This window comes from Orbicella franksi, chromosome 14, assembly GCF_964199315.1.
Source record: "Orbicella franksi chromosome 14, jaOrbFran1.1, whole genome shotgun sequence".
In the NCBI taxonomy this organism is placed as follows: Eukaryota; Metazoa; Cnidaria; class Anthozoa; order Scleractinia; family Merulinidae; genus Orbicella; species Orbicella franksi.
Window position 1 is genome coordinate 22,507,676 of NC_138158.1, and position 15,631 is coordinate 22,523,306.

A 15,631-nucleotide genomic window follows, 5' to 3' on the forward strand; every position below is an offset into this window, starting at 1 on the left:
TGCTTTGATTTTTCGCTTTTTTTGTTTTGTTTTGCTTTGTTTTTTGGTTTTCGATCTTTTGTGGATTGCGATCTTTTTATACAAGCGATATAATTTACTGAGTTCTGTACCCTGAGAAGCATTTCACCATGGCCTCAAAGAATCTGTGAGTCGGTTCAGTAGTTTTCTCGAGGCATTTATAGAAGTTGGCGGCGAGGGAAACAACTCACTCTATTTAGCGTTTTATTATGACCCTAAACTTTAATTTTACTGAACGCAATACTGTGAGCTCTCGAATTTTGCATCGAGATAATGGAAGACCCTACAGAGCCTTTACATGGCCGGTCACCTCCTACTCGCAAACGCCAAAGTCGTGAGGGATGCTAAAACTTCCTTCCGCCGGTTGTTTGGACAGAACGTGTTAAAACTTTTTTTCTAAATCGATGAAATGTTAGATTTATTTGATAATCCTCTTCATTTTAATCCATTTCTCTTTCCTACTTAGGCTTTATCGCATTGCACGCATTTATACCTTTGTATTTCGCTTTTTTATGGTAAATTCTGACGGATGTTTTGAATTCTATTTTTAACAAAGACCATTTATCATTTTATCCATCTTCGAGTTTAAATCATGTACCTTTTGTGTGCGCAGATAACTTTTAATTCCCGCATGTCATGAAGTTAGGTTTTGCACTTCCTCCGCCTCTTTGCATTAAGTTTCCACCTTATTAGTCGTTGTTTTTGCTCTAAGCAGTTTGTGCATTTTGTTGCCCTAGGGAAGGAGGGCTGCCCCAAGAATTTTACAGTTTTGACTTCCGTCACATGATACGCTCTTGTGTTTAAAAGTTGTCTGATCTTGAAAAGTGCATTTCATTTGGGGGTGGGCACGGGGGGGGGGGGGCAGGGGTAAGGGTTTAATATCGTTCTTTGTTAGTCACTGGCATTACATTCTAGCGTGGTACTGTAACCTGCATATTGTCATACAAAAAAATCTTGCTCGGTCGGTTTTGTCGCAAGCGGACTGGTAATTAGAGTTTCACGCGCCGTTTTTCAGAATATTCCGGCTCATTTTTTAAGGGAAGGGAATCGTTCAATATACTGTTTTTCTGGAGGTTCCACATAGATAAGATGTTTGCAAGGTGCACATAGTTGTTGGCATCGTTGACAAGGTTTTCGTTCAGTCTTTGTAAACTCTCTGTCTCGCGACGCGAAACTCGCTAGCGTTGACCAACATAAAATGACCAAGCAGTTTTATCTTTTCTGTTTTGAGCCAGTTAAACTAATTTAACTTAAAGAGTGAAGCAATTAAAGAAATGTGTTACACATTGATGTCTCGTGAGAGTTTGAAAAGTAAACAAAAACACTGCAACTTTCCAGACTGCAAACTGTAATTAAATTGATTTGAAAGCAAAGTTATTGAGGTTATTTAAACAAACACGAAACCAGCCGTCAATGGTATGCATGCCTTTGTAGAGAAGACTAAAGACTCGCTGTCAAGCTTTAAAGTTAGACAACATCAAGCAAAGACGATTAACAAAGAAATTAAACGGCAGCATAATTAGAATTGAGCGTGATTTAGCAAAGAAAGTTGCGCGCAGTCTCAAAAAAGAGAAAGAGGACTCGTAAAGCACGTTTGCTGAAATTCCGTGAGAGAATTCCAATGGCTCCTGTGTCTAACACAACGAAAGCACGGGCTACTTCTCCCGAAGGTAAAACAAAGTGTTCTTTAATGTCTCTTGGGCTACTGTGCTAAATATAATAGCAAAGAATAGTCTAACTGCTAATAGGAATAGAAAGAGAGTGGATTATTACTGTAATTCGAAAGTTTCATGGAGAGTGTAGTGAGACAGCTGTAAACTGTTCCTGAGAAAGTTTGACCTCCAACAGTAAACAGAACTTTACTCCGAAATTCGACGTCAAGTTTAACTGACCCAACACGTCTTCGGGTCATACGTATTTCGCAGGAATTGCTCTGTGACATCGTCAAATATATCGGTTTGGAATTAAGCGAAGTCCTTTCTACGGAGTAGTTGTAACAGTTGTCTTGTTGTCCAAAAGTTTTGCAAATTTCTGACATGCCTGTCGCTAGCTTGACCGCATTAACATTAACTTTAGTTACTAAGCAGTACAGCCGACACCACGGGACATCATTTTACGTGTCAAAAGTACGCTTTATCTGTATTATTTAAGTTAGTTTGTGGACAGTTCAGGGCTTTAAAGTATGTTATGACTGTGGCCATCTTTAACTAGGAAGAAGATAGCTTTTGCCATGAAACAGTTCATTGAGCTTTCAGTGGTTCAAAATTAAAAGCTGACAAAAATATGTTTGACTTGAAGAGTGCCAAACTCTTTGTCATATGTTGTCGCTCTGGTACATTAAGTATGTTTCACCAAGTATTTCTACCAAATCTCCGTAGTATATTACTTTTACTTAAGACCCAATTATGCCATCGTTTTCACGGTCACAATAAACTCAGCATGTGCGCATGAAATCAGACGAACGAGAAAAGTGGAATTTGATTTGAGCCATAAGTGAACCCGCGCAATTCATCCTGCCGATATGTAACACTTATTCTACGAGCGCGCGTTCGATATAAGAGATGGTAGATGACCAACGAGGCGCGTAGAGAAGAGTTCGCTATAATTATCTTATGTCAAAAACAGGCGCGAGTGGAATAATTGTTTTATTAAAAACGTCCCTCCCCCCCCCCCCCCCAGACTTAAATAGAAATAAAAACGCCCAAAGAATCACGCGTTCGCTTTCCATATTTCTGCAGCATGGTACAATGGCTCATAACCCATGATGGCTCAGCCATTAAAAACTCTTGAATTGATCCAGTTTTTCATAATTTATTCTATTTATCACAGTGTAGCTTACTGTACTTAAGACCTCGCTGAGAGTGTGTTTATCTACCACTTTAGTGGTGAATTTGTTTCCCTTTGATTCAGGTGACCCCAATAAAATAAAAGAGTTCGTGGAGACTACGATAACCATTGAAAAGGAAACGGCGGGCCTCGGGCTTGGAATTGTGGGTGGATCTGATACCTATCTGGTAAGTAAATATTCGAGATATTAATTTTGTCAGTTTATATGGACACGGTTATTGAATGAAGTGGTGACTTACTATAACTAAGTATTGTGTTCAGACAATAACGTAATGAACTTATTTAAAAGAATAATATATAAACAGTTTCGATTTTAAACTAGATTTAGATTTTAATAGTGCAAAAATTTTCTAGTAAATAACAGAACAGGGAAAAAGAATGCTTCTGAAAGCATAGTTTTAACAATGACAACGTTTGAAATTATAACTTTAAAATGTTTCGGCTTCTTTGAGGCCACTGATCGTTTGTTTATAACGTGTTGCATTACTTTCATTTTCTTGTTTTTAGTTGTTGTTGTCGTTTTGTCAGTGGGGTGGGGGTGGGGACTTTTTAAGTACCAAAAGTCACATCTTTTCTACTCCCCGCCTCCTCCTCCTCCAACTCCCCCTCCCCCATAGTCCTTATAGCATTCCTACCGAGGGCAATGATTTCAACTGAAGTGATTAGCTATATGCTCTCAACCAATGAGGATATGAACATATAATATGGTGTGCAGTAAAGTCCTCAGATGCATTTGTGACAAAGTGCCTCTGTTTTATAAAAACTCTTTTATTTTAATCGTAATGTCTCGACGAGGCAGGGTAACCTTTTGCATTTGCTAAGAGTACGGACTGAAGCAGCGAAAAAGTCTTTATTATTCTGGATGCCAAATTTTTAACTGTTTTAAAAGTATGTGAATTTAATTTTCTTATTATATATATGAAATTTTAACTTTAATCTTAGTAGTTTTATTTCTAAGCATATTGTAAGTTTTGTAAATTTTTATTATTATTATTATTATTTTTAGCAGGGGTCATTGATAGCTTTTTTATCTATCGATAGCTTTTTTTCATAGAGCTGACAGAGTTACCCTGACAAAATATAGATTTACTTACTTACTATAATAAAGAGTTTGCAAACCTGACATTACTTTACTGTCTAGGGAGGGATAGTAATAAACGTCATTGAGCCAGGAGGCGCGGCGGCTAAGGACGGGAGAGTAGCAGTTGGAGACCAGATCATTTTGGTAAATTAATTTACCTCTTGTGTATTCATTATGGTATCCAGGAAAAATACAAAATCATATTTTTGTATATATTCATGCATTCAGCATACAAATTCAGCTTTCAGGCCTCCATACAGTTCTTATTAAAATACCCCAAAGATTCTGATGACTGATTCTGTACCCACATTGTGTGGAGACACCGGGCTGTAGCCAGTATGAGGCAAACCAGTGCACTTGCCTCAGTAAGTTTTTTTTCATTTTTGTTGGTTTCCGTTTTGAAGGGGAAAAGTAAAATATTGTTAAATAACTAGGCAGATAATTTAACCATGCATGAGCGTTGCGTCAGTCAATTTTTTTTTTCTGGCGACGGCCCTGAAACGTGATGTTTATTTTAAGAAAATTTCTCCTGTTTGTGTCTTAAGGTAAACGGCGCGAGCCTACGACAAATGAATCATAAGAATGCGGTTTCCGCTCTGAGGCTAGCGTCATCTCCCGTGAAGCTAACTATTCTACGAGAGGAGCCTGAAAAGATTTTCACTTCAACTGAAGGTAAATAATTACTGCGGCTATTTCACAAAGTGCATTTAAGAAAAAAGAGTCTTGAAGTTTTCCTGATTGACTACCTGACTGCCTGACTGACTGACTGACTGACCGACCGACCGACTGACCGACCGACCGACTGACTGACTGACTGACTGACCGACTGACTGACTCTTTAATTTACTCTATTGCACACCATATTATACCATTTACACTCATATCTAAAGCTATCTCTTTTTCTGCTGTTAGAACCATCATTAGTCTTCGAAGTCAAATTAGCGAAACCCATCACTGACTACATAGGACTCAGCGTTCTCGCAAGAAAGTAAGTCTTAAAGAAACAAACTGATTCACAGCGATAAAAATCGAAGAAGAGAGCATCACTGATAAAAAAAAACCTCATTCATTTCTTGATCAGCTCTCACAGGTGATGAATAATCAACCAAACTTTTCTTTCTTATTACTCTAGGGACAAGAAAGGCGTGTTCGTTACTTATGTGGTAAGGTGATTGACAAGCTGCGTATCATTAACTTACTAACTATCCTGTACTGTAGAACTGAGATATATTTAATTAATTTTATAAATTCCACATTTCAAAACGTTTTTCCAAGAGAGAAATGCCATAAATTGAGAAAATTTTAAGGTTTTGCCACGTACTATTTCCAGTTTCGTTGTTAATAGTTTCAAAGAACGCTTGATCAACAACCAAAACCTCTGACGACGAAATAGACAGACAACGTTTATTTAAGCACGATTCTGAATTAAAGCTCAGTAGCTTATGGGGTCGTGTGAGTGGCGATTTGCCTTTAAAAGTACATGTAGTATTCCCCAATGTCTTTAGGGACTGATTAGATATACAGTGGAACCTAGGATTGCGACCACCTCTCCTCAGCGACCAGTTTTCCAAAATACTAAAGTTTCCGAGTCAAATCCCTATATTTGGAACCTCTTGTAAGCAACACCTCTCGTAAGCGACCACGACCATTTTTAGAGCTAAAAGTTTGAAATTCTCTTTTGTTTTTAACCTCCCGTAAGCGACCACTTCACAGATAACAGAGAGGAAATTGGATAATAAGGCGTTGTAACATCATCGTATTACAAGAGACGGAAATTTTTCAATGGGAAGAAACGTACTTTTTTTCTTAAAATTGACTTCACATGAATGAAACATTGCATCGGCATTAGCGCATGGGGCAACTCTCTTCAGTTACCATATTCTGATGAGGTAAAATTTTGACCTAATTTGCTCTTAAGTCTCGTAGACGACCACCTGGGCTTGACGCGCTATTGAGAGATGATAATTCCTATATTTTTCTTTAAGTTGTCTTTCCGTGTGTAATCGTTCCCTGCTCCCGCTTGTTCTCGGGGCTGGTCGGCCGACCTGTTTTCTTTTCTGTTCCGTTCTTTTGACTATTTTATAGAAAAGGCGCAATACAAATAATAAATGTTATTGTTATTGTTATTGTTATTGTTCTCTTCTCATTCTGCCTCTTTTCCTTATAGTCCGAGGACAGCATTGCGTACAAGGAGGGATCGATTCATCAGGGAGACAAGCTTCTTGAAGTAAACGGTATAAGTCTCAAGAAAGCAACTCAAGAAGAGGCTTGTAAAGCTTTGAGGGTGAGTTGAAGAGAACATATTCGTTGAATATGCAGTGTATTGATACAATTAAATACAATTTAACACAGTCACAGAATCATTGAAAACTGAGGACTCTCAGATTTGACACATTTACTTTTCCGGAAGTTATCCTGGTTGCCCCGCAGTGTATTGAGTAATTTTGTCTTGATATAACAGGACAAAGAAATTTCCTATGTGTTGTAGCGATGATCTTTGAGATGTACCATACTCATGTTACAAAGCTATAAAAGATAAATGAAACCGGAGAGAAAATAAAACTTGTTACTTCTTAACAGCAGTTTTTTATTGATATAATTGTTTTTCTTTCAAATGCAGCGCGCCTACGGAACTGTGAAGCTAAAAGTAGGACGAATTTCATCTTTGTGCTCTTCACTTTCGCCGTCCAAAACTGAATCATCTTACGTCAATCATGCTCTTGAAGACGATAGAGGTAGCTATACTCTCTTCATTTATTTTCAAAAAAATTCTGAACCGGCAAATATAAAAATCATTTTCTGGCCTTTCAGGGCTCAGCAAGGAATTCCGGCGGTGGAATAGCTTTGGCTTTGAACAGAAGAGGAAGCGTAAAGTACCACGTGACAGTAATAACAAAGTTCCCCCCAGACGACGGTCAGTCAGTTGCCAAGATTATAGCCAGGCCGGGGATATTGACCTTGAAGGACTGGAGCGAGCGTCTTCCGAACACGACATAAGAGGTTGGTTTGCTTTGCTGGGCTTAACAGTTTTTTCCTAATTTTCAGATTAGGTTTTGACAAATGTTTATCGACACTATTTTCCGTGTAAAAGGGGTTCGTTCAAGTTCACCTTTTCTAATACGCATCAAGACTCATAAATTTGTTTGGTTTTACTGCCTTTGATGTTTCCATACATAAAATCTATACATTTCCCAGGCCCTTAACTTGGAAGTAAAAATCTTCAAAATCTATGCTAATTTAGACTGGGTATCCAAGCCTTCTTCGCGGTTGTGATTTTCTTTGTTTTAACTTGTTTGGGAGGTTAGATATATTGGTTCTTGGCCAAGCTTGTTCGGTCAAGATAGCTGGATATCGGCCTATGTGTTTTTAGAAAAAGGCGGAGTAGAGGTCCAGTAAACTCGCAAAAAAAAGAGGCCAAGATCCAGTCATCTTGCACGAACAAATAAATAAAATAAATACATAAACAAGCTTAGTCAAGAAAGAATTTATTATTTGTCTTTCGGGGAAATGTTTCTTTCGGGACTGAAAACGGGCAGTCCCGAGCTGGCGAGACAGCGCCATCTTGTCTGCTTGGGTAGCCAATCACAACACAGGATTTGATTCATTTTGTCCGCTCACGGAATTAGCTATACACTTAAGGAAATTATTATGCATCTCGTTTTTCACATCTATAGGCAACAATCAACCCAAAAGAGATAGAAATCACGAGGAGCCACGCCAAGAGAGATTTAGATATATTTACCCAGACCGGATTGAGCTGTCATTTAGACAGCAGCCGAGTCGACATGGACAATGCTATCAGAAAGAAGGTAACAGCTTTAAAGACGTTTTCTCATGATGAACCTTTGGGGAGCAGGGATGATGCAGAGTGAGAGCGCTCGCCTCCCACCAATAAGGCCAGGGTTCGATTCTGGTCCGGTCCCATATGTGAACTCAGTTGTCCGATCTCGCCTCTCTCCGAGGGTTTTTCTCCGGGTTGTCCGGTTTTCCTCCCTCCATAAAAACCAACATCTCCAAATTCCAATTCAACCAGGATAGACGACCTGCATGAAAACTAGCTAAGGCTGCTGTTGCTTCCTCTGTAATTATTGAGATTTATTGTATTATAACATGATGTTTTCCTAATGACCATTGTAATATCTGCCCAATTACAATGATCCAAAATTAAGGAATAAACCAATCACTGAATGCATATAACTGGAAGAAAAAAACAACCAACCAGTTTCAAACACGCAAGAAATCACTGCGAGCCGCGGGAAATAAAGCTAACCGCTGCCAAGCGCGGGAAAACACGAAACTGACGTCGACGCAGGCGCGTAAGAACGCGTCTGAATGACTTTGGTTTTGATCCTGACAGTTGAAAAACATACCGTTTACCTTATTTATTCGAAAGAGCGTCGTCCCGTTTTAAGCGCTGCTCTCGAGTAAGCGCCGCATCGGCAAGTCGAAAAATTTGTTAAGCGTCGCGCCGCCGCGTCGCTCCTTCGAGTTAATACGGTATTCCTGTTCTGATTGGTTACTGGCACGTTGCAAGTCATTTTTTTAATCTGGAAATTAGAAAGCTAAGCAAACGGGAAGTGAAGTGAAACTCACTGTATTAATTGGCTTAGAATAGGCCATAAGAGAAATATACATTCCTCTGTGCAAAAGCTCTCTATCCCTGTACTCCCACAAAGCTCTGCTTTACAATGTTACAACCGGTTGTTATTATTGATTTGCAGATTATGTATAAAAAGGGGAGTGACAACAACAGTTCCAATTGCCACTGTAATGGGGTGCAAGCTGGTGTGAACAAGGCAGGGGCACGTTTACGCAAGAAAAAACAGTTATTTCAAACAAAGGAATTACGTGTATCTGAGAGATCGGCAGCTTGACAAAAAGAGAGGAATCAATTACTTATTTTCTTTTTAAAGTAACAGATGAGAAACTGGTAAATAAACAGAATCAATATTGTGACCCCAGGGGGACTGAATTCCCATATAAAAAGGACAGGGGTGCTTTTCGTACTCTTCAGGGGTCAAAAAAGAGGTTTTTATGGTGTTCAGCCTCGTAACGTCCGCAGCATTTGTCTTTATCGCTATCAAAAATTATTACACTGTCAGTAATGAGTTGTTTTAGAATTTGTACATCTTAGGGGTGAAAAAAATTTCAAGCCACGCCCAAAAAATAGGATCTTGGTAGTCCTTAGGGGTTTTTTCCAAACTTTCGGGCGATCGAGTTCCCCCGTCCTATTTAGATGGGAGTCCCCCCTCCCCACCCCGATTGAGACGTTTTTTTTCATGGAGGAGAGTTACTGGACTTGAAGGAGAAGAATGGGTAAGGTATATTTTGAGATGATTACACGTAGAGCCGGGAAACGAAGATTCATAGATTGCACAAGATAAAGCCAAATAAGTCAATTTCGTATTTGATTGGTACAAAAATATTTCAATGCGATCCTGAAAGTTCATCCACAGACTAGAAAGCTAAAAGCACCTTGTACAGCTTGATAAACAATATTAAACATGCTGATCAGAACTGCTTGATTTAGCACAGGTTTTTGTTATTTGTTTTGTTTGTTTATCTTTAAATTTTGGCTGCTCAGTTTTCGTTTATATCATCGCACAGTGGTTTGGTTCTGCTTAAGGATTGGTTCAATGAGCGAAAGAGTTTAATTAGTAAATGAAAGAATTTAAATAAATTCGTTCAGGTAACACTACTGTTGTTTCCAATTTCCGACATAGATGCCTTAATTTTCGATCGCGACAGGTGTTGACACAGTTTAAAATTCAAAATACTTGGAGAAAAACCTTCATTAAGTCCATGGGTGACACAGAATTTCTTTGAAATTGCCTGTTCTTAAAGATTAGCTTTTCTTTCAAGGTTTTGATTGGTATGCTCCCGTCTCCGTTTCTTAGTGTTTTTTGTGGCATATGTCTATCTTTGCCTTATTTAAGCTCACTCAGTCTGTCGTTTTCTCCGTCAAGTTATTGACTAAAAAAGCACTTGCCGAAGACAAGGTTTGTTTTAAATTGATTAATTACGACTTTTTCTTGCTTATTTCTAATTAGTGTGTCATTAAGCTAGTTTTATTGCAGATATTGGAATACTTCTCATTTGAGTGGCCCCAAAATGATTAATTTCAACTTAATTCGACCCACCTTCTTTTTTGTGTTATAGTAATATCTTTACGGCCTGTTTATAACGCAAAACCACGCTGGACACAAAATCAGGTTTTGCTACTGTTGTCGAACAAAACATTATTTGAGCATTTCAGCTGATTCAATATTTTGTATTAATCGACTCTTGGAACAAATAAAGACCTGTTCTTTTAAACTTCTGTGACTCAAGTGGTGTTACAAAAGGCTGTAGGACTTCAACATAAATCATTTATGTTGTAATCGCACCATACATTAGATTCAAGCCTATTTTAGCACGTAAAATATATAAATGGAAAAGATTTTTCCGACACCTCTTATTTGTTGCTATCGATACAGCGTAATTTTGTTTCATGTTTTAATCAAATAGCGATTTAATCAGCTGCTCCGACAGTGTTTACTTAAAACCTTACTATATTGAATTAAAACCTTTTTTCCTTTTGTGGGAAATGGGTAATTCTGACACTTCCAATTTCTTTGTGTAGTTAAAACGTCCTGATATCTCTTTGCGTAATTTAGTTTAACATCTTTTAAGTTTCTGTGCATAATGTCGATATCTGATGCAGTAACTAAACGCCAATAGGATAACATTGAGACAAACGTTTTAAATTTGAGGCGAGCTCCAACTGAGATGGATCATCCGTAATCAAAACGAAGAAGACCCGAGAACAACAGAACGTTAACATGCAGGACAATTATTCGTGATAATTTTAAGGCAAAAATGAATTATGTTTTTATGGCAGTTACCACCGCTAGCCACCAATGAGGTGGAAGAATTAATTAATATCTCTGCTCCTTTGCATCAAGCAGGTGAAAGAGCATCGACCGTCGCAAATTTAACGACTTAACCGGCATCAGCACAAAGATTTAGCTATTTCGGCCCTAACGTACAGTTAAGAACGACACTGCTTTAATATCGACTGTTTTAAGGAATTTTTAGTCGAATTTTTAGCCCAATTTTTTGCGCTTTTCCCCAAGCTCCGGGAGACGTCGTTTTTATGCGAAGAAAACTGTCGGAAGGCGATCATGGTGATGGCATGGACAACCGCTTCGGTTATCATAACAGCTCTACCGCTATGTGTGGTGATTTTAATCGGTATTCTTGGCAATCTAATGGTTGTTCTAATCAGCACTAAAGGCAATAGAGTTCGTACAAAGGGACGAGCCTTGATAGCCAGTTTGGCCTTTGCAGACACTCTGGAGTCTACAAATTTGATATTTATGCTAGTATCAGTGGCACATTACGGACATTGGATTTTTGGCGATGCGCTATGCCAGTTGAACGGGTTTCTCACTACAGAGTTTGTTATTTCGTCCATGTACAGCTTGACTGCGATAAGCATCAATCGCTATTTCATGGTGGTGAAACAAAACTACTATCGAAAGGTTTTCAACCCAAGAAACCAAGCTTTAATTGTCGCTTTTATTTGGTGCATTCCTCTCCCGTTTGCTATCGGACCATTGGTTGGTTGGTCAAAGTTTGAGTTCCAAACAGGAAAATGCATTTGCATCTTTTTCTTCAGTCGTTCCGTCGTTTTTTCCGTCGCGCTTCTGGTAGTTGCTGTTCCTCTACCGCTGGGGATAATCTGTTTTTGCTGTTTCAAGATTTTCAGAGAGGTTGGTCACCATTCCAAGCGGGTTACCACAATGAGCAGTAATGCACCTTCAGTGAACGTTGAAGAGGTGCGAATCACTAAAACCTTAGCAGTTGTGATAGGCGCGTACCTAATTTGCTTCATTCCAGCTGCAACCATAAATCTAATTGAAATGGTTCAACCCAGCTTTGAAATACCTCTCTGGATCGATATACTGTCGATGATATTGGTCTTTTGCAACCATGCAAATAACCCCGTTATTTACGGAGCGTTGAACAGGCAGTATCGCAAAGCATTCAAGGACATATTGAAAAATCTCCTTGGAGGGCGATGCTCCTTGGACAAAACGACTGATAGTTCGAACAATAGCACGGTGCTGGAAACAAGTACAGCGCCGAGATCAAGAAAGTTGTTTAAGACTACTGTGAATGTAGCGACAATGGCTAAAGCGAAAAGCAACAGTGAAGCTAAATGCACCGAAAGCGCTGGAAACTGTTTAGAAGTAGTGGCACCGAAATGAGTTTGTTGGTTTAGAAAGTTGTTTATAAGGAACAAAATTGAAACACTGAAACAAATTAGACTGTATATAAACTGTTGAGCTTAGGGCCAAGAATTTCAAAGCCTTTCAAACAATTGCGGCAATTGTATATGTGTGTTTGTGTGTTTCTTTTTTTTTTGGCATAAACCGGTTGCTTAAAAAGATGTTATTGAAGTGAACCGTGCTCCTAGCTATAAACAAAATTTACAGCTGTACAGGAAATTAACTAAAAGAGGGCTTTCTGGTATTTTGTGGTTGATTGTAAGTTAATTTTAAGGCGAGGTAAGGGGTTTTGATGTATGCGTCCAGAATATCGTTTATTTACTTATCGTGGCAAGTGCATATGTTAATCACGGCCAATATTTCGGGCAAGTGCTTATCTGACAACAAGAACTTTTCATAAGAACAGCAGGTATAGATTGGACAAACGGGTGGTGAATTTAATTATCCAACAACGTAGAAATGAATGGCATTAAATATTAAAAGCTTCTTACTGGGAATTATCATAATAGAGAACCAGAACAGGGATAATATTTATTAACAGGATATGGAAAGTTAAAAGTACTGGAAATATTTCCCTCGTGAGATCGTTTTAACTTTCCTTCGCGCAAATTATCTCTTCTCCTCTGACCCTCCCAGGACCGTGTACGTGTTCATTGATTAAAGCACCTAGTTATAAATTGAGCATAACGCAAACGGAAGCATGAATAATTGATTATCGGTTTACCTCAATATTACAATCACCAGCCAAAATAGAGAACATTGTTTATTCTTAGCCACAGCTAGATGAGAAAATCTACTATAAAAGCTCTCTCTATATATATTTCAAAACTCGATTCGCCCTCAAAGTGTTTCATGCACGTTAGTCATTTATACCTTCATAAATTTATTCATACGATTATGCAAAGAGTAACATACTACAAAGAAAGATGTGAAGAAGAGATTGTGTCGACACCAGTGCGCCGGCAATTTATTATTAAACGAAACTACTTCATCAGTGAACTATGAAGCAAATTTTGTTAGAAAAGAAAATTAAGTTTTGCTTCTTTTATGGGGCAAAGTGCTTGAACATCGGCGCAATAGAGTGCAATGAATTTCGCAGAGGTCTAATAAATAAGAACTGTTATTGGAAAACAGCCCGGCTCTCCCGGCAAGCCAAAAATGGGTATTTTCAATCTTTTAGCCGATACGAACATGTAAGTAATTGCTCCTAACTACACTAAGGTACTTTCATTACTAGATTCATTACTACACAGGTTTATTACCCGAGAATTGGGAATTAACGTAGCATTGAGTGATGAGTTCTGCCTGTCAGCTTTGTACGAGAAGTGCATTAAGACTTCAACCACAACACGACTGTTGCGGCTCTTTCGTTTTTTCTTTGTGTCTTTTTTTCCGTTCCGTATGTTAATGTATTTTCTCACATTCTGCAAGCTTTTTCTTTTTGCTTCGTATGTAAATTTTGTTCCGCATATATTTGTGTTATTCTTTCATATCATGTTTATTTAGAGTCGGTTTATCGTCCGTTACCCTCCCTGAACCCCGTTTCCAGCATTTGGAATTTACCTTCCTACTACGGAAAGTTATTAAATTTGCTGGACTAACTAATTTCAATTCGCTTTAAGTTGTTTGGAAGTCAGCTCTCAGCCTCTTCAACGACAAAAAAAAATTAAAGTGCAAGGCCCTTAGTTTACTGAGAAGTGTTTTTACAGGACATTTTTATAGTTCAATTCTGACAGAATTACGTGTTTTACTTTCTGTCTAATTTCGAGGAAGTTTAAAATATAGTCCGTATATCAATTTCTGTGAACTTAAATTTTGTCTTTTTCCATGACACATACAGCTCAGGGGAAATATAATACCGAGCAGAACTTGCAAATTATTTCCGACGTTTTATTTCAGACGTTTGATGATTGGACACTTTTTATTTTTTATCTCATTTTGGACAAAGATTCCGGACGCTTCAACTCGATGAAACATAGCTTAAGTCATTTTACGCCTACAAAACACGAATTAGACTGAAACATAATAGCTTACAGTGCACCCTCAAGGTTATACAGATACACTGACAAGACACACAAATTCTTTCAGGCCGTTACGTATCTCAAGCAGCGTTTCAACTATAGTTCACTCCGTAAAGGAAACTAAGAGCTGTGGAGCTACTTAGAAATGATATATTGTACTGTAAATATTTCGGACGCTAAACATTTCGGACGGTTTTATTTTCGGACTTTTTTTGTTAGATATTGTATGCATGCAAGTAATGTATGCGTGACTGTATATTCCAAGATTTCCCAGTTCCTTTTCAATCAAATTTTCTTCGTCGTTAGTCATATGTATAACACTGCCATACTGTCAAACAGAGAAACCTAAAGCTGTACTGAAACGTTTACACTTATTTAATTTCATAACACTGCTAAGCTTTAAACAGCTGTCAGTTCTATATTTCTAACAAATGAAGACAAAAACTAGCTTTGTTAGTACAGTAAAGTACCTTTTCATTGCTGTTGTGTACTAAACATTAAGAAAACATTAAAAAAAACAGTGGAGAACAGTTCCCAGCAACTTAACATTTTAATTGTGTATTTCTATCGAAACAAATATTTTCGGAGTGTAAAAAAAGAAAATGAGGGCTTCTATTGACAAATAAAATTAAACTAAAAATGGCATTGGAAGGTCTTACAAAAAAAAAAATACTAGTCCAAACAAATCATTGTAAGCGTTTCTTATCTGCTCTAACATGAACAACAGTTCAACGAAAATGTCAACAAGACTCTACGTTTCTATTTCTTGCGGAGTGATTTCGCGACGATGTAATTTCGCCTTTACTTTAGTCTCGCTTCCAGCTGTGCTCTATGATTGGTTCAAAAAGTCCGCACCACTTTGTCAACCAATCATTGGTCAAAGACTTGCTCGTGCCTTCATATTTATCAAAGCTACCTTTGCAAGGGTATTCAAAAAAGGCCTGCACTAACTTGCAAAATATAGAAAACTCACGGTCCCAATTTTCTTCATGTAATATTGGTAAAAACTATCAAAGCAAACTAAAGACCTACAAAAGTGACGCGGCCGAAAGCTACTTTTGCAAAAGTGTTTACAAAAGGGCCTTAAATTGACACTGACTCATCAAAATTTCAAAATATCTCAGACCCAATTTTCTTGTAACTAATTGCCAAATGCTACGAAAGACAAGTTGGTATAAAGGGACAAGAAGTTTGAGTGGAAATCGTACCATTAGGAGGAAGAAAGTGGATTACCTCTGTTTTCATCAATATCTACTCTTTAGTAATTGTTCAGTTTCTAGCGAATCTTGCCATGATTACAGCCCTAAAATTTTTGGGTCTTTTGCACGCCTTTCGTTGTGTTTTAGAAAAAAATAAAAATTTTGTTCACCAGCCTAGGTCGGTCCGTATTG

At 38.1% G+C, this 15,631-nt stretch overlaps 2 protein-coding genes across 3 annotated transcripts; both read left to right on the top strand.

Moving 5' to 3' along the window:
- Window positions 1-1,432: 1,432 nt before the first annotated feature.
- LOC145468410 (multiple PDZ domain protein-like) lies at window positions 1,433-9,012 on the top strand. Of its 2 annotated transcripts, XM_081452113.1 has the most exons (11): window positions 1,433-1,688; window positions 2,929-3,032; window positions 4,007-4,090; window positions 4,492-4,618; window positions 4,859-4,934; window positions 5,079-5,109; window positions 6,114-6,230; window positions 6,567-6,681; window positions 6,758-6,946; window positions 7,621-7,755; window positions 8,668-9,012. In XM_081452113.1, the coding sequence occupies exons 1-11, from the start codon at window positions 1,640-1,642 to the stop codon at window positions 8,676-8,678; spliced, it is 1,038 nt and encodes a 345-aa protein (XP_081308239.1). In that variant the 5' UTR covers window positions 1,433-1,639; the 3' UTR covers window positions 8,679-9,012. The 2 variants fall into 2 exon arrangements, with proteins under 2 accessions (XP_081308239.1, XP_081308238.1); XM_081452112.1 differs by lacking the exon at window positions 8,668-9,012 and having other exon boundaries at window positions 7,621-8,159.
- Window positions 9,013-10,545: 1,533 nt separating this feature from the next.
- On the top strand, window positions 10,546-13,142 carry LOC145468347 (melatonin receptor type 1B-A-like). The gene has a single exon (XM_081452046.1). It carries the CDS (start codon window positions 11,110-11,112, stop codon window positions 12,196-12,198), a length of 1,089 nt encoding a protein of 362 aa, XP_081308172.1. The 5' UTR covers window positions 10,546-11,109; the 3' UTR covers window positions 12,199-13,142.
- Window positions 13,143-15,631: the final 2,489 nt, after the last annotated feature.

Coding starts and splice junctions, on each gene's coding strand:
- LOC145468347 (XM_081452046.1), top strand. CDS start 11,110: ATGGTGATGGCATGGACAACCGCTTCGGTTATCATAACAGCTCTACCG.
- LOC145468410 (XM_081452112.1), top strand. CDS start 1,640: ATGGCTCCTGTGTCTAACACAACGAAAGCACGGGCTACTTCTCCCGAA. Junction 4,935..5,078: donor CTCAGCGTTCTCGCAAGAAA/GTAAGTCTTAAA, acceptor TTATTACTCTAG/GGACAAGAAAGGCGTGTTCG. Junction 6,682..6,757: donor TGCTCTTGAAGACGATAGAG/GTAGCTATACTC, acceptor CTGGCCTTTCAG/GGCTCAGCAAGGAATTCCGG.